Source organism: Leopardus geoffroyi, chromosome E2 (assembly GCF_018350155.1).
Source record: "Leopardus geoffroyi isolate Oge1 chromosome E2, O.geoffroyi_Oge1_pat1.0, whole genome shotgun sequence".
In the NCBI taxonomy this organism is placed as follows: Eukaryota; Metazoa; Chordata; class Mammalia; order Carnivora; family Felidae; genus Leopardus; species Leopardus geoffroyi.
Window position 1 is genome coordinate 17289668 of NC_059335.1, and position 26227 is coordinate 17315894.

Below are 26227 nucleotides of genomic sequence, written 5' to 3' on the forward strand. Positions count from 1 at the left end.
TAAACACACCGCAGAGCCGGTAGCTGGGACAGCTAGGCTACTAGCGCGCAGCCCCGTAGACTCCTGGGAGCTCCAGCCCACGCGGGAGTGCGCAGGCGCAGACGACTGATCCTTGGCCGGGGGTGAGGTTGGTAGGTCCTAGGGGCTCTGAGGAGGCGGGAACCCCGAGCTCGGGCCAAGACTGCAGACTAGGGAGCGGGTCCCAGTGGGGAGGCCAGGGAGGAAACCGGGAGTCCAAGCTGGGCCTGGTAATTCTGAGGAGGGAACCGGAGCCGAGCCCACGGCAACCAGACACTTGGATCTGTGAGAGCGGGGCCTCGGGCGTGGTCCGTGGGCGTGACCCTGAGGGTGACAATCGAGTTTGACCTGGAGCGAGCTCCGCGCGGGGGCGGATTTTGTCTGTTTTGACCCCAAGGAAGCTCTGCGTTGGGAGCGGGGCCTCAGACAGCTGGCGCTGTGTGTGTGTGTGTGTGTGTGTGTGTGTGTGTGTGTGTCTGTGTGTGTGTGCGCGTGTGCGTGTGTGTACCGAATTGAGGCGGCCGCCTGTGCTCAACCTGCTGCGTTGGGGTGCGTGCTACTCTGTGAGATGTTGCGACCGATTGTGTGTGAAAAGTGGACGGAGTCCTGTTGCTGCCTGGGGTTCCCTACTTATGTGTCTCATTTTAGACTAGGTGTGAGCGTGTCTGAGGCTGTAGGTGACTATGGAGAAGCGAAAGTGATTTTGTGACTTTGCCTGGAATTATGTAATGTGCTGTCTGAGGTTGTAAATGATAGATGGGTACCGTGAGATGGTTTTCAGAAGTAAGTTTGATTGAATGTAACCATGCATGTGTTTGCAACCTACCGTTATTATTTGTGATGTTTTTGTGATTGGGAAACTCTTCAGGACTACTGTCTAGTTGGGTGTTTAAGATTTGATTATCTGAATCATGGTCATTAAACCTGCCTCCAAAATTGTAACTCAATAGCAATTTAGCAAATAGAGGTATAAGTATTGGAAAGGAAGAGGTAAGATTTCATTTCCTAGATGGTAAAATATATTACAGGGAAACACTACACGAACTAAAACCAATGAGTTGAAATTAACAGTGTTCCATGAATAAGCTAGCAGGAATAAAACAAACAACTTTTGCCCATAACTAACACTCTCAACACTGATATATGAGTGAGGTTTCCAGCTTCTGGATGAAATCAGTGGCAGAGTCAGTAGCTTCTTCAGGCATTCCAAGATAATAAAAAGTATTTGGTATACTTTTAACGACAAGGCCACCTCTCATTATAATAATTAAAATAGTTTGCTAATTAAAATATTCACTGTGGCAGTCAGTACTTCGGACTTCATTCAGCATGGTATCATCCTCTCCCTAGGAAGACTGCAGAGTGAAAAGATTAATGTCTTTTCTAGTTCCATACTTGTATTACTAAAAAGTGTTGTTCAATAGTTAATACTTAAATTAGCTGTCAGTAAATTAATAATAAATAAGTGAATTTTCAGTAATTATGCTTATTAAGTAGTATGATACTGGTGAGTCAGTAAAGATTAAGTAGAGGAAATTAAAGTTCAGATATTCTCAAGCATATAGGGATATGTAATATATGATAGAGATGGCATTTTATATCCACTGAAAAAATATGGATTATATAATAGGTAGTATTGCTAAACAAGAAAACATTCAAGGAAGAAATCTTCACAAGGTAAAAACACTTTAATAGTCATATGAGCAACTAAGAAAATTATTTCCAATTTAAAATAGCTAATTTACTAAATAAAAAATGATAATATCAACCAACTAGGAAATTAAAACACACACACAAAAGACATTATATAAGAAGGTGCCATCACAGAAAAGAAGTAAAAGGAGCTTATTCTCCCATAATAAGAAATATGTAAACAAGAACTACAATATATATCTGATAGGCAGAGATTAAAAATGGTAACTGCATTCATCAGGGTATGGAGAGGTATTTTCATGTGCTGATAGTAACAGTGTAAATTGGTAGAAAGTCCATGAAGAACTATTTGGAAGTAGATGATAAAGCTGTCTTCCATGGGAGGTGGAAGGTAGAGCTGCAAAGGGAAAAGCACAGTGTTCCCTCTCCAACTACAACAGATCACCTAGATCCATTCTAATTCACAAAGAGACTAGGTTTCTGGTGGTGAGGGAGCAAGATTTGTCCTTTTTCCCACTAACCTCCATCGTGGATACATGAGAGTGAGCTGAAGCAGTGAAAAGTGATACAGATTTAACTGAATTTTCTGGGAGATCTAAGTCAAATATGGTTTCACATGGCTCTTTGTATTCTCCCATCTCTGCCTTCTCAGGACTCTTCCCTTTTCCATAAGAAGGGCTCAAAAGAGAAGGTTCATCTCTTGCAAATCTCAAAGCCATGCCTCAGGTGAGATGATGTTTCCTCTCTTTATGAAATAAGTTGTTTTCAGGTTATATGAACATTGCTTCCCAATCCTTAAATTTCCTGGATGTTGGCATTTGCTTCCATGAAACTGGTCTCCAGTAGGACAAGCAAGTGGCCTAGGTGCAAAATGTAAGGAGTATCCTCAGGGCCTGTGCATCCCTAAATTTTGCACCCTATGTTCCTCACCCGCCCCACCTAGTTGCAGCCCTGTTCCCAGTTTTTCTTATTCCAGCCATATAAACGTAAGCCTTCCCCACATGTACCTTTAGTTGTAGCCCATGTTTACATATTAACTTGATATATCATTCATCATCTCCTTTCTTAAGCTTCTCACAAAAGTACTGCTTGAAAGATGTATTATTTTGATTTAAAAGGGAAACATTACTTTAATGACTCTATCTTATCTAGATACTGATTTGAGATCTAAGTTGTGAGGGGTCAAGGAGCAGACATGGAAAAACCTTGATCATCACTACTGACCTAGGTTTTGCAATGATACAATGGGGGGGGGGGTAGAGTTGGTAAATGACATTATTAGTTTGTGGTAAGATGTTTTGTGAGGTTTCCAAGATAGAGATTGCTTGCAAGCTTGTACAGAAAACTGAGATTTTGGGTACCTGTAAGTGGCTCAGTCAGTTAAGTGTTTGACTCTTGATTTCAGCTCAGGTCGTGATCTCATGAACCATGATCAAGCCCCACATTGTATAGAGCCTGCTTGGGATACTCTCTTTCCCTTCCTTCTGCCCCCACCCACCCCCTGTTCTCTCTCTCTCTCTCAAAATAAATAAATAAACTTTTTTTAAACCTGAGGTTTTTGCATTCTCCCTCTCTGATCCTGTCTATTTTATCCAGTTCCTACAAACTGTGGCCTGCCAGTGAAAACCTTTCAAGTATTTCAATGTTGTTACAGATTTATTCTTATTTTTTTAGTTTCTTCTAATTTTTTATATGGGAGTGGAGGAGGATAAAATGCATATGCTAGTCCATTCTTGAACTATTCTACTTTGAGGGGCACCTGAATAGCTCAGTTAAGTGTCTGTTAGTTTCAGCTCAGGTCATGATCTCATGGTTTGGTTTGTGAGATTGAGCCCCAGGCATGGAGCCTGCTTGGGATTCTGTCTCTCCCTCTCTCTCAGCCCCTGCCCAGCTTATGCATGCAATGCTCTCCCTCTCAAAAAAACAAATGAACTTAAAAAAAAAAAAAAAGTAATATTCTACTTTGAATCAAAGGGGGTACTTTTTCGTGTTTTCAGGTCTTTCAGAAAATTCCTCTTTATCTACCCATCTTCAAAATACTGGTTTTCCCCAGATGTCAATCAGTTCTCTTCTCTTCACTGTCTCTTTTTCTCTGTGCACAGATCCACATAAAGGTAACACTGATCTAATTCTAGTGACTCTCAAACACTTGTCTCCATACTAGACCTCTATCCAGAGTGTCAGAACCATATATCCAGTCTCCAAAAGTTATGATCACCTGAATGTCCCATAGACACTTCAAGTACATTTCCAAGGCCTACCTCATTACCTCCTTTGGTCTAGCTTATTTGTTCTTGTGTTTTCTATTTCTTAGTCTCAGCACCTAACCACTTGCCTATGCAGGTAACTCAAGAGCTATGCCTCTTTTTTCTACTCTACAACCAATTTATGACCAATTTTGTTGCAATCCCTTATGTACTAAACAGTTTTCCCCTCTTTAGACAACTAATACCACCTTAATCTAGGAAAAAACTAACAATGGTTACTTAATTGTCTTTCCCACCCAACACATCTCAAGCCTTCTCTAGTCTTCAAGGGTATTGCCTCTGAAGTACAAATTTTATCAAATAATATATGTACTGCTTAACATTTCTTCATACTCTGAAAGCAGCAGAACAAGCAAAGTGGGGTATGCATTACAATGGAATGTACAAGACAGTATATTGAAAGGGAGGAAAATACCAACAAATTACATTCAAGAGCAGATGTGGATTGCCATTAATGCTGACTGATGATTTATAAATAAATATAAATATGTTAGGAGTGTGTTCAGTACATTTTTAAGACCCCTAGTATGTAGGGAAAAAATCCATTATTTTTTTTAAGTTTTTAAATTTTTATTTAAGTAATCTCTAAACCCGATGTAGGGCTTGAATTCATGACCCTGAGACCAAGAGTCACACACTCCTCTGATTAGCCAGCCACGTACCCCAGAAAAAATCCAGTATTATTAGATAAACATGCCCACTACCTAACTCCATATACCTTTTTCTTCTTAGAGTTCCAAGACTCTTTCCTAACATACTGTGCCTTTTGCTATTTCCTCAGCTTACTAATTGGTTTTCCTCCCCCTGTGAATTTTTTTTAGATTAATTATTAGGTATTTAATGACTTTTAATTTTATTTTGTTATATTTTACTTTGTATAATTGATTTCAATTCATATAAATACAACTGATTTTTCATATTGCAGTTATATATTGATTTTTTTAATTTTATTTTTTATTTTTTAAAATTTATATCCAAATTAGTATATAGTGCATCAATGATTTCAGGAGTAGATTCCTTAGTGCCCCTTACCCATTTAGCCCATCCCCTCTCCCACAACCCCTCCCATAACCCTCAGTTTGTTCTCCATATTTATGAGTCTCATGTTTTGTCCCCCTCCCTGTTTTTATATTATTTTTATTTCCCTTCCCTTATGTTCATCTGTTTTATATCTTAAAGTCCTCATATGAGTGAAATCATATGATATTTGTCTTTCTCTGACTGACTAATTTCACTTGGCATAATACCCTCCAGTACCATCCACATAGTTGCAAATGGCAAGATTTCATTCATTTGATTGCCGAGTAATGCTCCATTGTATATATATACCACATCTTCTTTATCCATTCATCCATCAATGGACATTTGGGCTCTTTCCATACTTTGGCTATTGTTGATAGTGCTGCTATAATTTTAATTTTTTTTTTAATTTACATCCAAATTAGTATATAGTACAACAATGATTCTCCCCATGAATTTTAAAAGGTGGTACCCTGCATAAAACAAATTCATTATGAGTACAAAGTTTTGATGTCCTCAGTGAAGCTTTGGTATACAAAATAAAATTTTTCTTTACTTTGTAGCATTTTCCCTTGTACATCTTTCTGTCATCACATCTGTAATATCTGTTGGGTGTATGTATTTATATGTATGCCTCTCACTTAGCCTGTAACTTCTCATGAGCAAGGCCAGGGCTTTATTCATTTTGATCCACCAAGCAACTAGTCACATTCAAGGTAAATAGTATGATCTTATATATTTTTAGCATGAGATAGTAAGTAAATACAGACTGTATTATCACAGAGAATTTTCTACAATACAAAAGATAAAATAAGAAAACTAGTCTGACCACTGAACGTGGTTTCCAATATCTAGTTCTCACTAGTTCCAATCACTTTAGGATGAACTAGAGTCTGCCCTTGCAGGGATCAGTGTCATTCAAGGATGTGACTGTGGACTTCACCCAGGAGGAGTGGCAGCAGCTGGATCCTGCTCAGAAGACCCTCTACAGGGATGTCATGTTGGAAAATTATTGCCACCTCATCTCTGTTGGTAAGAAAAATTCCTTGAATCTTTCAATCTCATACATCTCCTTTCAAGAATTTTTGAAACATATGGAGCTTTGAATTTCAGAGATCAGAGGTGATGAATCCTTTTTTATTAGGAGCCAGTGTGATTATGTCCACACTTGCCCAGTGCAAGGTATTAACTTTGCTAAGATGTTAATGTGTGCCTTGTCTGTCACCTTAGAGCTATATCTTTCTCTTCCTTCAATAGTTTTGAAGCCCAAGCAGCTTAGACCAAGTCTCATTTTTGATTATCAGGGTTTCACATGACTAAGCCTGATATGATCCGTAAGTTGGAACAAGGAGAAGAACTATGGACAACAGAGAGAATTTTTCCAAGTCAGAGCTACCTTGGTGAGTCTGTACAGATAAAATCCAGTGGACTCAGGTAGTTAGCACCTTTGAATGTTTTTAGGGATCTATTTTTTCTAATTGTGTCAAAATACACAGAACTAAAAACTTATTATCTTAGCCATTTTTAAGCATATAGTTCAGTGGCATTAAGTACATTGACATTGTGCAGCTATCACCACCATCCATCTCCAGAACTCTTTTCATCTTGTAGGACTGAAACTCGGTACTCATTAAAAAATAACTCCCCATTACCTCCTCCCCCTAGCTGCTGGCAACCACCTTTCTAATTTCTGTTTCTATGAATTTAACTACTCATAGGTACCTCATATAAGTGGAGTTATGCATGTGGTATTTGTCGTTTTTGTGATTAGCTTTTTTCATTTAACATAATGTCCTCAAGGTCTACCCATGTTGTAGTATATCAGAATCTCCTTCCTTTAAGGCTGAAATATTCCATTGTATATATTATTTTTTGCTTATCCAATGGACACTTGAGTTACTTCTACCTTTTGGCTACTATAAACAATGCTGCTACGCTATGAACATGAGTGTACAAATATCTGAGTCTTTGCTTTCAGCTTTTTTAGTTATAAAAAACAATTTTAAACAAAACATTTTAAATAAAGCATTTTTTAAAAAAACATTAACAAACAATTAAAAGAAAAGTAGAATTTCTGGAATATACAATAAGTCTGTGTTTAATGTTTTGAGGAACTGCCATACTGTTTTCCATAGTGGCTACCCCATTTTTACATTCCCAGTAACAATGCACAAGGGTTCTGGTTTCTCCACGTCCTCACCAACACCTGTTATTTTCTGTTTGGGGTTGTTTTTGTTGTTGTTGTTTTAATAATAGCCATCTTATTAGGGATCTGTTTTTAAAGGCCTGAGATCTTTGACATGCCTATACATGACTGACTTCGGTGTGTCTAAAATCTAAATTTTAGCCGTGAATATCACTCCTCATGTAAGTTCTTTCCTTGTCTGCCTTATGTTTATAGAGACTGCTATTTGTTTGCCTTATGTTTTTAGAGACTGCTATTTCCTTACCAAGAATCTACTCCATGCTTTGTAAGTATACTGTACATGGAGATCTTAAGTGTGAAGTCCTTTGAGTTCTGACAGAAGCATAAACCCATGTATGTCACACCCAATATAAAGTACATTTCCATTAACCCATTAAGTTCCTTCAGGCCTCTTCCAAGTCAGTCCCTCCCATTAGGACAATCACACTTATGATTTCTACCAGCATAGTTTTGTCTATCCTAGACCTTTTTCATATCTACTTTAACTCAGCTTAATATGTGAGAGATATATACATGTTTTTGCATAAATAAGTAGTTTATTTAATAGTATTCAGTTGTGTGAATATACCAGTTTGTTTATATATCTCCTGTTCATAGATATTCGAAATGTTCCAGTTTGGGGCTGTTATGAATAAAGCTACTGTGAACATTCTTGTAAACATCTTTTTGTGGATATGTTTTTATTTCCCCTCAGTAAACATGTAGCAGGTGGTATCACTCATTCATTAGGCAAGTGTATATTTTACTTTTTTAGAAACTGCCAGTTTTTATAAGTTACTGTACCATTTTAAACTTTTACCAAAAATGTATGAGAATTTTGATTGTCCCATATTCTCTTTTGATGTTATCAGTATTTGCATTTTGGTCAGACTGAAGGTTATAGTAGTATATCTTTGCAGTTTTAATTTAGATATCCCTTGTGACCATTGATGTTGAGAACTTTTTCAAGTGTTTTTTTTTATCTTCTTCAGAGGTACCTATTCAAATGTTTTACCCATTTTTATTGGGTAGTATATTTTTCCCTCGAGTAGTAGGAATTCTTTACATATTCTGGATAGAAGTCTTTTGTTTGATATATGTATGGTGAATATTTCCTCAGGTCTGTTATGTCTTTTAATAAGCACACACTGTTAACTCTGATGAAATCCAGTGTATCATTATTTTCTTTTATACTTACTTCTTTGACCTCTCAAATATTTGAGATCCACTAGGTTGTGATGATAGTTTCTGTCTTTTCTTCTAAAAATGTTATGAATATTTTGCTATTTTTATTAATTCTGTGGCCCATCTCATGTTAAGTTTGGTTTATGATGTGAGGTAAGATTAAGGGTCTGTAGGGGCACCTGGGTGGCGCAGTCGGTTAAGCGTCCGACTTCAGCCAGGTCACGATCTCGCGGTCTGTGAGTTCGAGCCCCGCGTCAGGCTCTGGGCTGATGGCTCGGATGCCCCTCCCCCGTTCATGCTCTGTCTCTCTCTGTCCCAAAAATAAATAAAAACGTTGAAAAAAAATTAAAAAAAAAAAAGATTAAGGGTCTGTTTTCTTTCGTATAGGTAACAGTTTCTCCCATCATGTGCTACATTGAATTAAATTGCTCTGGTGATCTTATAAAAAATTGATTGCATTTGTGTCAGCCTATTTTTAGACTGTTCTTTCCTTTCCTATCTTTTAAGTCTTACTGCCAATACTACCTGGTCTTTGATTGTTGGAACTTTCTAATAAGTCTTGAAGTCATAGTAAGTCTTCTAACTTTATTCTTTTAAAAATTCTTTTGGCTATTCTAGGTCATTTTCTTTTTCAAATACATTTTAGAATCAACTTCTTGATTTCTTTAAACAAAGGTAATAGAATTTTTATTGGTGAGAATTAACATCTTAGCAATATTGAGTCTTCTAGTCCATGACTATACTATATTTTTCTATTTTAATTACCTTCTCTACTTCTTGTAAGCAATGTTTTATTATTTTTAGTATAGAGGTCTAATACATATTTCATTATATCTAATCTTTTAGTATTTTAATGCCATTGTAAATAGTAGGATATTTGAAATTTCTTTTTCCAGTTTGTTGTTAAAATATGCATCCCCAATTGATCTTTATATATTGATTTTGCATACTTCTACTTATTGTATTGTATTCTACTTATTACTTAAGTTTTATTGTTGTTGCCATTGTTCTTTGTTTTAGTATATATCTTTCGTTTTTTACACGCAAAATATGTCTTCTAGAAAAAAGATATTCCACTTCTACATTTGTATATTTTATTGCTTTCATTTCTTTTTCTTACTCTGTTGTACTGACTAGGATCTACAGTACAATGTTGAATAGAAGTGGCGAGAGTGAGTTTCTTATCAGTTCACTAAATTTATCAGGAAGACACTTAATATTTCATTCTTCATCCTAATATTAACTGTAGGCTTTTCATAAGTGCTCTTTATTAAATTCTGGAAGTTCTTTTCCTCGTTTTTGATGACTTTAATTATGAATGTTGATTTTAACATGCTTTTTCTGCATCTGTTAAGATGATCATACGATGTTTCTCCTTTAATCTGTTACTATATGTATTACATTAAATAATTTAAATATTAAACAAAATTAAATTTGGATTCTTGGGATGAACCCCAGTTGGACAAGATGTATTATCCTTCTTCTAGATAACTAAAATTGGTTTGTTAATTTTTTAGTAAGTTTTTATGCATGATTTTACCAAGGATAGTGGTCTGTAGTTTTCTTGTAATGTCCTTGAAAAAATCAGAATTGTGTCAGCAATATCAAAAAGACAAGGGGTGTTCCCTCTTCATCTATTTTCTTATAGAATTTTTGTTATGCTGGTATTACTGCTTCCTTAAATGTTTGATGAAAATCATTATTAAGCCATTTGGGCCTGCATTTTTATAATTCAAGACTTCTGCTTCCAGCCCTGAGCAAGTAACAGAGTCTGGAATTACACTCCTACAGGAAACAACAAGAAAACTGGACAAAACTATTTTCAGATATTGAACAACAGGCAGCACAGGCCTGGATTCCTGAGAGAAGAGAAACAAATGAGATGAGCCCTACCTCATTCCAGGCTTTCATCTGAAGGCAACTTCCAGACTGCAGTACAGAGAGAGGAATCCAAAAAGAACCTGACAATTTTACTGACTTGAGGGGACTGACATGGGCATTCAAGGAGATTGAGGTTGCTAAAATTTCCAGGACATACTTCCCAAAAGAAGTGAGCTATGCAGAAAAAGAGTTCCCCAAATATGGAAAAGGTTCTCTTTGAGTCTTTGGCTGAATATAAGTCTGCACGTGTATAGGTGAAACCCTATGAGACTAAACAAAGACGTGTTCTAAGGAAAATACAATTACCACAGTGTTGTAAGCTGAACAATTGCCATAGCCTACTGCACCAAGAATCATTTTATTTTCCTCTAGCCAGAATGGAGAGAACTTGTTGATACATAGGACTTTAGATAGAAACATAGAAAGGCCACCCCTTGATAAATGGGGTTATATTAGGCATAGGTTAAAGATTTTGCAAGATTTGCCATAAAAGTGCTTAAACAAAAGCATCAAAAGGATTAAACCATTCCAAAAATAATTGCTATGTGTCTCTCGGGTCCTCTAGGATGGAGATGCTGAGATAGAGTTAGGAATGTAAAAATTTCCTAGAGGTACATCTATGGAAGATAAAGGGGAAGAAAGTAAGATTAAATATAGGAAACCATTAGATCATGATATGGATCTGGTACCTATGGAAGGAAAGGGGGAGAGGCTAACAGGATTGGACAGGGAGAACCTCAGATCATTGTTTAGACTTGACAAAGTGTCAACCAACCTAGCTGGTCTGAAGCAAAGAGACCTAGGTCTCTAGAGACCTAGAGACCTAGCTGGTCTCCTATCCATCTGAGGAGTCTGCCATGGAGAGAAATAGGCAGCCTCTAGTACCCCCTCGGTGTTCAGTCTTTGGATGGGCACCTCCTGGGGAAACTGTGGTTTGATTCATCATATGAAGAGCATCCTGAAGATGCTAACAATTGCAGGCTGTCAGGTAACTATACTTCTTGCACATCAATGGCAAGTTCTTTTCTGAAGGGAGATCCTAGTGCTGCAACTCCATGGCTGCCACAGAATGCCATTTAAAGAGCAATACTTCGTGAAAATATAACCATATCTCAAACTCAGCAACATTAAGTTGATAATGCCTGATGTCCAATCAAACATTATTAAATATATGAAGAAGTAGGAAAATAGGACCCATAGACAAGGGGGGGTGGGGATCAGTCAACAGAAAACAACAAGTCAATAAAATCAGGGGTGGTGGAATTTGCAGATAAGGATGCTAAAATGGGCATTATAAATGACCTCAATATCATCAAGGATGTAAAGCGGAAATGAACATAAGGCGAGAGAGCAAACATAGAAATAACAAACAAATGCAATACCTAAAAATGACTATTTAATATCTGAAGTGAAAAGGAAGACCCAGCTATGTGATATGTATTTTAAAAATTAAATAAGGGGCGCCTGGGTGGCTCAGTCGATTGAGCGTCCGACTTCGGCTCAGGTCATGATCTCACGGTCCGTGAGTTCGAGCCCCACGTCGGGCTCTGTGCTGACAGCTCAGAGCCTGGAGCCTGCTTCCGATTCTGTGTCTCCCTCTCTCTCTGACCCTCCCCCATTCATGCTGTGTCTCTCTCTGTCTCAAAAATAAATAAACATTAAAAATTAAAAAAAAATTAAATAAAAAGACACAGGAAGGTATAACATAAAAAGATGAAAAAGCATATATCATATTGTCTGTGGTTGCCCCATTTGAGGATGAGATCAACACCCCACCCCACTCACCTAAAATTTGACTTCATGTCAAGATTGAAATCTGACATAATTTAATGAGGCTTTCTGGGAAGAACAGGGAAGGTTCCCAGACTGGTCCTAAAATGGCTTGAGAGTGCAAGGGGGAGTGTCTGGCTTTTGTGTTTATTGTGGTTGGGGAGTAGGTCGTGAGGATTCTACATGTGGGCTAGTGATTGCATAGTTTAAACTTCCTGCCAGCACCAACAGAAAGAACATGCAAGCTCTCCTATTGGCTTGCCCAGGTGTGGAGCAAGAGGAAAAAAAAGAGTGGGTCTAGGAAGTTGTCAGCAGTAAGACTTCAAAAATAGAATGAGACCGTTACATATGCAAACACAAAGCATAACAAAATGGGAGTGTCTATACATCCAAGTATATTTCAGAACACAGAATATTATGGTAATAAAGAGAGACACTTCATCAGAAGTCATAACAATCCTAACAGAGCTTCAAAATACATCAGTGTTTCTCAGCTTTTTATCATTATCACTCCCTAAGGAGTCTTTTTAGACTCATTTTCTAATTGCCCCCATTAAATTTTAATAACATGCTCTATGTTCTGTTGCTGTTTGAAGGGCCACAAACTATTATAATATTTAAGAAACTTTTTTTCATTTCCCCAGAATAATTTTGCTCCCTTAGGAGAAACCCCCATTGAGAATGCATGAAATACATGAAACAAAAGTGACAGAACTGAAAAGAGCATTATAATTATAGCTTGAGATATAAACACCCCTTCTAACTCAGTAATCGAGAGAACAAAGAAAACAATAAAGCTATGGAATGCTTGAAAACACTATCAATCATTTGTATCTAGTTCATCTTTTTTTTAATGTTTTATTTATTTTTGAGACAGAGACAGAGTGTGAGTGGGGGAGGGGCAGAAAGAGAGGGAGACACAGAATCCAAAGCAGGCTCCAGGCTATGAGCTGTCAGCACAGAGCCGGATGTGGGGCTTGAACTCACAAACTGCGAGGTCATGACCTGAGCCGAAGTTAGACACCAACCAACTAAGCCACCCAGGCGCCCCATTCTTATTTTATTTTTTTTAATGTTTATTTTTGAGAGACAGAGCATGAGCAGGGGTGGGGCAGAGAGAGAGGAAGGCACAGTATCTGAAGGAGCTCCAGGCTCTGAGCTATCAGTACAGAGCCCGACATGGGGCTCAAACTCAATGAACAGTGAGATCATGACCTGAGCTGAAGTTGGATGCTTAACTGACTTAGCCACCTAGGTGCTCCTCTAGTTCATCTTTATAGAATATTTTACATGGAATAGTCACCAAGATAGACCCTATATTCTATAAAATGAGTATCAATGAATTGAAAAAAAACTGAATCATAATATGGATTCTGACCACAACAGAATTACATTTGTGTATTGAAAAAGACAGATTTGAATTAAGCAGGCCCACTTACACATGGATTTTTATAATAAATACGGTTCTGTACTGTAAATATATTTTCCTTATGGTTTTCTTAGTAACATTTTCTTTTTTCTAGCTTACTTTATTGTAAGAATACAGTACATAATATATGTGACATACAAAATATGTGCTGACTGTTAATGTTATTAGGCTTCAGGTCAATAGTAGGCTATTGGCAGTTAAGTTTTTGGGAAGTCAGATGTTATTTATGGATTTTCATCTGTGTGAGGCACCAACCCTACATTGTTCAAGGGTCAACTATAATTCATTAATATAACATGTGTCAATTATACTTCAATTAAAAAACACCATATTTCTAAATTTCCCAAATATTAGAAAATTAATCACTACATTTCCAAATAACCCATGAATCAGAGAAGAAATCCTAAAGTAAATTGGAAAATGTTTTGAACTGAATGATAATTCAAGCAAAATATCAAAATTTATGGGATGTATCTAAAGCAGCATTAACATTTTTTTTATCCTTTTAAAAAAATGTTTATTTATTTTTGAGAGAGAGAGAGAGAAAAGATGAGGGACAGAGAGAAAGGGAAACAGAGGATCCCAAGTGGGCTCTGTGCCAACAGCAGAGAGCCCAACATGGGGCTTGAATTCACAAATGGTGAGGTCATGATCTGAGCTGAGATCAAGAGTCAGACATTCAACCAACTGAGCCACCCAGGTGCCCCCTTTATTATTATTATTTTTTTTTTATCCATTTACATCCAGGATCTAAGATGCCACCCTAAGTAGCTAAAAAAAGAAAAAAATTAAACTCAAAAGTTAGTAAAAGGAGGGGTGCCTGGCTAGCTCATTCGGAAGAGCTTGTGAGTCTTGATCTCAGGGTCACGAGTTCAAGCCCCACATTAGGTGTAGAGATTACTTAAATAAATAAACTTAAAAAAAAAAAAAGCTAGTAAAATGGAAAAAATAAAGACCAAAGCAAAAATCAATGAATTACATAACAGAAGTACAATAGAGAAAATGAGTGAAGACAAAAGCTGATTCATTAAAATAATTGATAAAACTAATAAACCATAGCTATATGTACTAATAAAAAATACAAGACACAGTCACTAATTAAAAATTACAGAGGCTGTGGGGCACCTGGGTGGCTCAGTTGGTTAAGCATCTGATTTCAGTTCAGGTCATGATCTCACGTCACAAGTTCGAGCCCCGCGTTGGGCTCTGTGCTGACAGCTCAGAGCCTGGAGCCTGCTTTGGATTCTGTGTCTTCCTTTCTCCCTGCCCATCCCCTGCTCATGCTCTGTCTCTCTCTCTCTCAAAAATAAACAAACAAAAAATTACAGAAGCTGCACCACTACAGATCCTACAGACATTAAAAGGACAATTAGGGAGTCTACAATTTTATGTCAATAAATAGGAGGAGAGAACATTTCCGAACTCATTTTATAAGGCCAACATTATTTACAACCAAAGGCACTATAAGAATAAAAAACTAAACACCAACATCCTCCATGAAGCTAGAAAAAATCTATAATAAAATATATATAATAAATATTATAAAACAGAATCTAGCAATATTTTAAAAGGATAAAACCTTATGACTAAAAAGAGCTTATCCCAGGAAAGCAAAGATGATTTGGTATTTAAAAATCAATCCATGTAATTCACCATATAAAAGTGAAAAGGGGTCTAAAACCAAGGATCTAAGCTGCCACTTAATGTAACTAGAAAAAAAAAAAAAAATTTAAGGAGCATCAGTAGACATGGGAAAATCATTAAATTCAGTTACTATTATGAAGCCTTAGACCAGATTAGCAACCAAAGGGAATTTCCTCAGCTTCATAAAGGATATCTTTGAAAATCTTATAGCCAGTATCACATACAGTGTAGAAAGCCTGAATGCTTTTCTTCTAAGATCAAAACCAGAAAAGATGCCCACTATCACTGCTTCTATTAAACATTGTGCTAGACACAATCAGTATAATAAGGCAAGAAAAAGAAGCCAAAAGGCTACCAATTAGAACAATTTTTTTTAAAAAGAGGGAGCTATCTTCATTTGTACATGACATGCTTGTGTACATAATAAATCCTAAGGAATCTAAAACGAACTGTTAGAACTAGTAAGTGAATTTAGCACATTCACTGAGTTCTTGTTTTAGAGCAAATTTTGAAGAAATTTTGGCCAACATTTCTATGATTATTTTTCTGCTCTGTTCTCGATTATATTTTTAAAAATTTTAACCTATCCTCTGTAGAGTTTATTAAGGAGTTAAAATGATTTTATGATTTGGGTAATTTCTGTTAATCAGACTTTCACTTTACTGATTCTTCATTCTCTATGTTCTATGCTGTTAAACCCATCCAATGAATTTTGTATTTAAGATATGAGGTTTTTAAAGTTTGCATATCCTTATCTCTCCTGAACTCTCCATCTCTTCACCCATATTTCTATCTTTTCTTGTAGATTTTGTAAACATATTTATCATGGTTATTTTAAATTCCTTATCTTGTAATTTCAACATAGGGGACATATATCAGTGTGATTCTATTAACTGGTTTTTATCTTCTCTTCATCACATTTCCTGTTTCTTCTCAGGAAAACCTTGTAGATAATATGTTGTCAAGATACTGAATTCTTTTTCTGCCTCTGAAGATTGTTGAGATTTCACTTGGAAGGCAGTTAAGTTACTGGTGGCTCATGTTGATTCCTTTTTAAGATTGCTTTTAAGTTTTTTAGATGATTTCTATTTCAGTTTCAATTTTGCCTTTAGCTTTATGCTGTTTCTCTTAGTGCTGGGATGCAGCCTTTGCTCTTATACATGGTCATTCTGGGGTTTCAGTACAAAGACCAAAGGTTCCTTTCACCAGATTCCTCGGACTTGGCACAGGACGAGAATTAAAAACTGTTTTTCCAGGGGTTCCTGGGTGACTTAGTCGGTTGAGCGTCCGACTTTGGCTCAGGTCACAATCTCATGGTTCGTGGGTTTGAGACCCACTTCGGGCTCAGAGCCCGGAGTGTGCTTCAGATTCTGTGTCTCCCTCTCTCTCTCTGTTCCTCCCCCACTCCTGCTCTGTCTCTCAAAATAAATAAATTTTTAAAAAATGTTAAAAAAAAAACAAAAAAAAAAAAAAACCTTTTTTCCCAAAGGTAAACAGCTGCTGAAATCTGTAATCAGTTCTTTCAGTGTTCCAGCTTTCTTTTCCCTTTGTGCTTCTTGCAGTCTTGCCCTGAAGATGCAGTTAACCAAGGTTTTGAGGAGGGGTTTATACTATCTTTGGGGTCCTCCTTCTATGACTTCTCCATTCTCAGAATGACTTCTCCATTCTCAGATTTTGTCCTCAATTTATAGCCACTCTAGTGACCCCGAACTTGATCTCAGATTTTTCTGCACAGGATGACTCCTACTTTCCTCCAGAAATCTATCCCCTGGGTGCTGCATAAACTACCAGGGCCCACAGTGGAATATCTGGATAAATGTAGATCTTATGAAGTGTGGTTTCTTCCTTTTCAAATGTTATATCCACTTAAGTTTTTGCCTCCTTTTGATCACTCGTTAGAGGTGCTTTCCAAAACAAATTGGTCTTTTATAGTTGGTCCACAGTTTATCATACCAGCTGGAAGGTTGTTTTGATACAAACTTCTTTGCCATTACCAGAATCTGGATGTCTAGTTGAGCAGTTTCTCAAACTTTTTAGTCTTGGGACTTGTTAATATTTTTAAATTATTAAGGATTAAAAGAATTTTGTGCATATGTGTGTGTGTACCCTATTAGAAATTAAATATTTTTCACCACTCATTTACTAATTCATTTTAATACAATATAAAAATAAACTCATTGCATGTTGACATAAAATCATATTTTTACAAAAAATAACTATTTCCCAAAAGAAAAAAAATACTGACAAAAGTGGAATTGTTACATAATTAAAATTTAATATCTTGCTTAATAAACAGCTGATTTTCACATCTGATTCTGCATTCCATTTGTTGCAAAATGTTGTTTGATTTTGAAAATATGAAGAAAACCTTCCTTCATGCATTATATGTAGTTTGAAAGAAAATATTTAAAAAGCCTTCTTAGATTGTCATGGATATTCTTCATTAATACCACACCCAAATGTAACAATTGGTAGTTCCTAAACAATTAGTTGCAATACAGAATCTGAAACCATAGCAATGAACTTTTGTAGACTGTTATGTAAAATCCGATGGTCTATTTAAAAAAAATTTTTTTAACGTTTATTTATTATTGAGAGACAGAGAGAGACAGAGCATGAGCAGGGGAGGGGCAGAAAGAGAGCGAGCCACAGAATCCGAAGCAGGCTCCAGGCCCCAAGCTGTCAGCACAGAGCCCAATGTGGGGCTCGAACTCACAAACCAAGAGATCATGACCTGAGGAAAGTCAGACACTCAACTGACTGAGCCACCCAGGTTCCCCCCAGTGGTCTATTTAAATGGATATTTTACCCAGGCATTTTTTTGATAATATTATGTATTAGTCATTTGGAAAGTAACAGTTCACTAACAGAACATTTTCCAAATTTTGACATATTCTCATATACAATATTACTTGAAAAAACCCATAACCCACATGTGTTAATATCATCACCAACGTCATCAGAAAAGTCTGTTGGGAAGCTGACAAGCTCACAGTAGCAAATACAAGCTTTCCAACGTAACAGCCTTTACTTGAAAGCTTGGATTTTATCATTGGTAACAAATATTGGCACATGTTTTCTCTTGAATTGATAGGTTCACATTGTTCAAGAAAATGTCTACCAGATACCCATATCTGAATAATAGTTTTACTGAAGTAAAAATGCTATTCCACAAAAAGATACAGATATCCCGTTTTTTGAAAGTTTGTGTTATGCCACTTTGTTTTTACTAGAGACCTCCATTCGTACCTGTTTTCACTAACCAAAAGAAATCCAAAGATGATTTTTGCTTTTACAAAAAAAGGTGAAATGCAAAACCAGCTTTCAGTGCTTGTTTTGCAGTGAACTAGCTATAAAGGCACTGCTAAGCTCCTTCCCAGGAATTGCACTCAGCTTCACAGCATCAAGCTACCATAGCTTTGAACTATGGTCTGTGAGCATCTTTGCTTTATCTCAATTTATTTTACACATCCATTAACAAGATGTGTCAGAAAAGCCAAAGACAGGTTATTTTTTAGATCTGGGAACACTTAAGAGTTTTCCCATATAAGTTAATGGTAATTGCTTCTTCACTTTATGCCATCTCAACTTATGAAACATTTCACAGGAACATTTTTTTTGGATATGGTGGGATGGCAGGGGTAGGCCCCTGTTTTCAGTTCTCAGCTCAAATAATTACACCGTCACTTTTCCTTACAAAATATATTATAATTTGATATGCAACAGAAGTGCCTTATGCATACTTCTTTAACTATCACACAGAATATTGAAAATATGTGTACTCGAGGGTGGAGATCTAATAAAAGTGTTTTTTTCTCCTGCTCTATCAAGAACAGTCTTACATGAAACTTTTTCCCTATGAATTAGAAATGTAGTTGTTACTATTATAGATTGGTGCCAGTGTTATGTTTATGTGTCTGCATTTTACCCACTGTATTAATCATTTTTTTATCTTCTATATTTTATGATATTTTGAAACTTTGGAGGGCCTTGCTGGCTGGGGAGAGATTGCCCCTCCTAGAGCTGGCTGATTTCGTAGGGATGGTAAACCACCTGTTGGTGAGCCTACATTTTATATAAAAACCAACCAATCCCAAGTCCATCCCCTCAACCATGTGCTTTATCTAACTCTCACACACGGAGCCAACATTTCCTGTGTCCTAAATCACCCAGGACTAGGTACCATACAACTACAGACGCATAGCCTCCAACACTACTCTAAAAAGCCAACCCTAAACTGTTTCTCCTACCCTGCCTTGCCTTTCCCATGCAAGCAGGTCCCACAAAAGGCTCTCGCATAGGCTTTCCCCTCTCTCCTTTCTGTGTCCTGACCAAGCCTGCTGCTCCTCTATGTGGCCCTACAAGGCATGGTGTGCCCTCTCCTCTAAGGAAATGTAATGAAAATCTCCTTTCAATGAGATTAGCCTATGTCATCACTCAGCCACCTTCATAAATTAAAATTCCATAAGTACAAATGAGACACCCACCTTTAAAAGACAAGGTTGTTATTATTAACAAAAAGAGTTTTGATTTTGTGGACTACCTTCCCAAACTCTCCTGCATAAGGATCTCACGTACTAAGATCCATGTCACACTTCGGAAACTGCTGGTTTAGGCCTTTCTGCTTGTCTTTCATGTCTTTAGACACATTTCAGTCCTCTTTCTTTTGTTTTTCTATTTATAGGCATTCTTAAATCTCTCCACAAAAAGAGAAATCATTGTCTAATATTTATCTTCCTCTTAGTTTTCATATTCTTTCCTTTCTTTCCCTGTGCAATGTCTTAACTGTTTCTTGTGCTCAGGCTCATATCCTATTCTCACCATGACACCTGCCATCAAATTTCAAAATCAATATGCTTTGGACCTAGGTGATAGTTTAGTATCACTTCTTTTCAATAAATTTCTTTCCAATAAGTCTCTGTATTCCGTATCATAGAGCTCAGATTCCTGATACCTACCCACCTTGATTTGGGTGAAAAACGCTAACTCATTCTTAACATATTTCCCAGGTGCCTTTTCACATCTTCATTGCTTTTCTTCCCCCTTATTGCCTGGGAAAATAAATATCTGTTGATAAATGGATTTTATTTCACTGGTCTCTTGTTGTTATCCTTTAAGGATCTTTCTTCATCCTCAGTTCTTGCCTTTGTAAAAGTCCTATCAGCTATAATAATCTGATCCATTCTCAAGTTGTGATTTTCTTGTTTTATGTGAATGGCTTTCAAATACACATTTTCAGCCCACTTCTCCCACCTGAACTCTAGTATCTATTTTCATCTGCCTATAGCAACACAACAACAGTTATCTCATCCTTTTGGTTATTGAAATATCGTAAATAATAGTCCTTGTGTTTACCTTATCCTTACTTATTTCTGTATCCTTTTTTCCCCATAGTCAGTCTCTTGTAGTATCAGGTTGATTCCATCACCTCTGCTACACTTGATCTCTCCACAATTTGTGTTATTTCACTTTGTGAAATATCTTTACATCCTCTCATATCCTCATTTGCTACTGACCTCTTCCAAAATGAGAGCATATTATTTCAGTAACTTCTGTAATTACTATTTGGATTTGCCATCATTTTTACCCACTTCTTTCAGTTTATATTGTCAATATGCCAAAAAGAAATTACTTATTATATGAAATTTAAATCCCTTCTTTTTCAAGGGCTGATAGAAGAATATCCCATCTGATCACTCCAAATTTATTTCTCTCTATGACTGAGAACTCTTGCTCATCTCTCTTTGTTCTAGTCTCCCAGATATACTTCATACAATTGATTTCATTCCTCACAACTGGACTTTTCATTATATGACAGCTGCTATATACCCATATAGATACTTGCAGTTATCCAACTACAAAGTTAGAGGGTACAGTAGTACACACAAGACCACCTTACTTCTGTAACCAACTATAAGTTTGGGGGTCCCCAAGACTACTGCTAATATAAACAATATGCTATAAGGACTCACAGACCTTACTAAAAGCCGTAGTACTCACAGTTATGGTTTATCACAGAAGAAAAAAAAAAAGATTAGAATCATCCAGACATAAAGGGCAGAATCCAGGAAAGTACCAAACATGAAGCTTCTGGTAAACCTCCCTCTATGGAGTCACAGACAGCATTACCTTGCTGGTGTGACAATACGTACAGAATATTGCCAACCAGGGAAGCTTCACCTGAGCCCATTGTCCAGAGTTCATACTGGGGCTCCATCACATAGACATGATTAACAATACATGTAGCCCATCTCAGTTTTCAGCCCCTTAAGAAGTCGAGCTAATACTGTGTGACCTAAAACCCCCACCCTAAATCACAATGTTGGTGTGGCTCAAAGACCTCACCCTAAATTACATTGTTACTTTCTGGATGGCCAAAGGTTCCCAGGCAAACAAATACATATTCCAAGGGCTTAGAGATTACTTCCCAGAAGCCAAAGACAAATGTCAGATGTCTCTTTGAGCAAAGTTATATTCTTTACTATATCATTCAGTTAAAAGATCAAGTTTCACTTCCTCCATGAGATGTTCCTTGACTCCTCCAGACCATGTCAATTCCTTTTTTGCTGCATTCATATTCTACTTATGTATGTAAAGTGTAAACAGATGCATCCTCTGGTATGATCAAACTTCTTTCCCCATCTGATTAACAATTCCCTCAAATAAGTTTCTCTCTTTCACTTTTCCTTAACTGTAGCTTGTAACAGAGGCTAGATATTCAATAGTTACCTGACTCTCTTTGATACCATGCAAGGAAGACATCTTTCTCATCCATTCAGAAATCATTTAATGATTAAGATCTTTTAAATATACATGCCAAGATCACATCCCTTTATCTCAGATAACCATGTGTTAATGTATACTCAGAAAATAGTCAATAAAATATTGACTTCCAAGATCATAAGTTTTAGTTGGCAAGGCAATATTATCAAATGGAGCATTTTACATATAATATTCATATTAAAATAGCAGGTTGTTAAAAGATTTCTTTAAAATTTTTTTAATGTTTATTTATTTTTGAGAGAGAAAGAGACAGAGCATGGGTGGGTGAGGGACAGAGAGGGAGACACAGAATATGAATCAGGCTCCAGGCTCTGAGCTGTTGGCACAGAGCCCGACGCAGGGCTTGAACTCACGAGCTGTGAGATCATGACCTGAGCCGAAGTCGGACACTTAACTGACTGAGCCACCAAGGTGCCCCTAAAAGATTTCTTTAAATGGATGGTCCAGACTATAATTATAATCTGATTTCAGACAAATTAGACATTAAAGGATAGAAATAATATATGAAGGTTTTTGGATAAATTGGATAGTAGCATGTCCCTGAAGGTGGTTGAGGTTCTCAGGAAGATGATATAACTCCAGTTACTAATACAGATTAGTTTCAGTGTGTTCTAGAATTACACATGAATGGAATTGTATAATATATACTCTTTCGCATAAAGTTTTCACTCTGAAAAATGTTTGAGATTCATCTGTTTTGTCATTGTGTATCACTAGGTGTTTTTCCCTTTTTATTGCTGAATAGTATTCCATTTTATACATACATGACACAATATTACCATTTACCTTTTGATGGATACTTGGGCAGTTACCAGTTAAGGGCTATTTGTAAATAAGACGCAAGTCATGGGTAAAATGAATCCATATTTAAAATTACCCTACTAGACGTGGGTGGTAGTAAGGTAACAATAATAAGATATAGCCAAAATTTTATAAGAAAAATGATAGTGAGGGTAAGTCAGCATTATAAGCATACAGTTGAAGAATCCAGTCATTCATATCCCCCATAGGGAGTAGTGGAGTTAAGGTATGTTACTGCATTGGGAGGAAAGCTTGAACTCATCCTTCCTGAAAACTGAAAAAATAATTCAGCAAATGAAAGGAGGAAAAGTTAGAATTGATGGTCAGGAGAATTTAGTATAATAAACATTCTGGCAGCAGCAGTCAGCATACAATGGTGATTATATTCACATTTCAAGTATGCTTTGTCCTCTGGTTTATTTTACAATTCCTAATGGAAATACATTTCCCAAAGTCTTCGCTTTCAAGAGAAAATAAGTTGTGTGGAGAGTTAGGGCCTAGTGTCCCTCTCAACACTAGGAAATAAGTGCTTGAGAAAAGTCATTTGCAAGAGAGGAAGAAACAAATGGAAGTATTTTATACTTATTTAGGCATAAGGGAATAAATATTTAGGCTTTCATCTCTAACTGAACATTTTTCTTGATCACTGGTTAGTACCCTTGATAAGCTCACACCATTATTTCTGAATCTGCCCATTTCAAGAACAGTGTCATTTTCATCATCCTTTGTCTTCTGTTTACTTATCCTTGTGTTTATTATACCTGCTTAGTGCAGGTATTGTATTTATAATATGCCAAAAATTTGAGTGTTCTTTTTATTTTAAGTTTATTTTGAGAGAAAGGAATGTTGGGGGTGGGCAGGGGAAGGGCAGAGAGAAAGAATCCCAAGCAGGCTCTCCACTGCCAGTGTGCACAACTCACAACTGTGAGATCACCACCTGAGCCAAAATCAAGAGTCTGACACCTAACCGACTAAGCCACCCAGGTGCCCCATGAGTGTTCTTTTCTTACGCCAATTTTTCCACATTTTAACAGTATGGAAGGATTTGGTTTATGTCATATGAATTTTCCCTACCAAGAGGTAATTTAGTTTGGCCTTTCTGTAGACCACAATAGCGAGGCATACAGTCACTCAATAGGTTGTTTGTATATACTTTCAATCCATAACATTTATGTGAAGACTTACAGTGTTGTTAATTGTATTCTTTTCTAGAAGAAGATGGGAAAGCTGAAGATGTTTTAGTGAAGTTCAAAGAATACCAAGACAGGCATTCTAGATCAGTCATATTCAACCACAAAAGACTAATTAAGGAAAGAAGTAATATTTTTGGGAAAACACTTACTATAGGCAAAAACCGTATTATTTCAAAAACAGCACTATGTGAATATAAGCCTGATGGAAAGGTTTTTAAAAATATTTCAGAATTAGTCAGTAGAAATATAAGCCCTGGAAGAGAGAAGTTTGGTGAGAGTAATGGATGGGAGAAATCACTCCTCAATTCTAAGAATGAGAAAATTCATACTACAGTGAATCTCTATAAACAAACAGAAAGGAGTGTGAGTGGTAAACAAGAGCTTATTCAACATCAGAAGGATCAAACTCCAGAGCAATCATTAGATCATAATGAATGTGAAAAATCCTTCCTTATGAAAGGAATGTTATTTACACATACTAGGGCTCACAGAGGAGAAAAATCCCTTGAATACAATAAAGATGGAATAGCCCTAATTGAAAAGTCAAATCTCAGTGTCCATTCACAAACTCTTATTGAGAAGAAACCCCATACATACAGCAAATATGGGAAGTTCCTCTGCAGGAAGTCCATTTTTATCATGCATCAGAGATCTCAAACAGAAGAGAAACCCTTTCATTGTCCTTACTGTGGGAACAGCTTTAGAAGGAAGTCATATCTCATTGAACATCAACGAATTCACACAGGTGAGAAACCTTATGTTTGCAATCAATGTGGAAAAGCCTTCCGTCAAAAAACAGCCCTCACTCTTCATGAGAAAACACATATAGAGGGGAAACCCTATATCTGTATGGATTGTGGGAAGTCCTTCCGCCAGAAAGCAACTCTCACTAGACATCACAAAACACATACAGGGGAGAAAGCCTATGAATGTACTCAGTGTGGAAGTGCTTTTAGAAAGAAGTCATACCTCATTGATCATCAGAGAACTCACACAGGAGAGAAACCATATCAATGTAATGAATGTGGGAAGGCATTTATCCAGAAGACAACCCTCACTGTACATCAGAGAACTCACACAGGAGAGAAACCCTATATTTGCAATGAATGTGGGAAGTCCTTCTGCCAAAAGACAACCCTCACTCTCCATCAAAGAATTCATACAGGGGAAAAACCCTACATTTGTAATGAATGTGGGAAGTCCTTCCGCCAGAAGGCAATCCTCACTGTTCATCAGAGGATACATACAGGAGAGAAATCCAATGGATGTCCTCAGTGTGGGAAAGCCTTTAGTAGGAAATCAAACCTCATTCGCCACCAGAAAACTCACACAGGAGAGAAACCATATGAATGTAAAGAATGTGGGAAGTTCTTCAGTTGTAAGTCAAACCTCATTGTACATCAGAAAACTCACAAGGTAGAAACCATGGGAATTCAGTAAAGGATACGACTTTTTTGTCAAACCTTAAATAGTAAACTTTAAATAAAATAGTACATGGTGTTGCTTGCAAGTATATTGGTATATAACAGTTTAAGGTACTATACCACATATTTGCCTATTGTTTGTGAGCCTATAAAACACAAAAAGAATGACTAATGACAAAAGTCATTGAAAATACAACCCGAAATTTTTTATTATTAGATTCACCAGGCATAAACTTCCTCTGTCAAGTTTCTACAAACATTTAAAATTGCTTATTTTCAATTTCAGTACATATATTCTTGTGACCCAGTAATAAACAGTTCTGCCAGTGGTCCATGGACCACACTGTGATCAGAAGTGTTTTAAAAGAAAGGAAGTGTGAACTGTATTTCTCATTGCAAATATGAAGTAAAAATTAGTTGTTACTTCCTCAAAATTTACCACAGTTATGACTTCTAACATTACAAATTAGGTTTTGCATATTATGAACCTTTATATAAATTGGATTATACATCATGTATTCTCTTTATATAAATTGGATTATACATCGTATATTCTGTATATGGCTTGTTTCATTCCTCATTATGTCTCTAAAACTCATCATTAGTGCATGTGGCAGAAGTTCATTTATTTCCATTCTATATAGAATTCCATCATATGATTAAATTACAGTTTATCCAACTACTGCTGTGGACTTTTTCATTGTTTACAGCTTAGGATCATAATAAATAGTGCTTCTGTGAACATATTTGTCTTTTGGTGTACATATAGTCATTTCTCATGTGTATATAGTAGAGATGGAATTGCTGGGTCCTAGAGCATATGTATGTTTGGTCAGCTTTGGTAGATTCTACCAAACAACTCAGAATTTTCACAGCATGAGTTAATTCTCTCTGAAGGAAAACAACTGTGAATGTTAGCAATATGGTGGTGGTTCCAACCAGAGAATTCATGCTAGAGGGAAACTACAAATGTG

At 36.7% G+C, this 26227-nt stretch overlaps 1 protein-coding gene across 10 annotated transcripts; it reads left to right on the forward strand.

Annotated features, from left to right (window-relative positions):
- Nucleotides 1–18: 18 nt before the first annotated feature.
- Nucleotides 19–25999, forward strand: ZNF382 (zinc finger protein 382). Of its 10 annotated transcripts, none has more exons than XM_045441088.1 (5): nt 19–127; nt 2324–2397; nt 5839–5990; nt 6263–6358; nt 23849–25999. In XM_045441088.1, exons 3-5 carry the CDS (start codon nt 5957–5959, stop codon nt 25267–25269), a joined length of 1551 nt encoding a protein of 516 aa, XP_045297044.1. In that variant the 5' UTR covers nt 19–127; nt 2324–2397; nt 5839–5956; the 3' UTR covers nt 25270–25999. The 10 variants fall into 10 exon arrangements, with proteins under 10 accessions (XP_045297044.1, XP_045297036.1, XP_045297042.1 ...); XM_045441080.1 differs by having other exon boundaries at nt 5864–5990; XM_045441086.1 differs by having other exon boundaries at nt 5906–5990.
- The last annotated feature ends 228 nt before the right edge of the window (nt 26000–26227 follow it).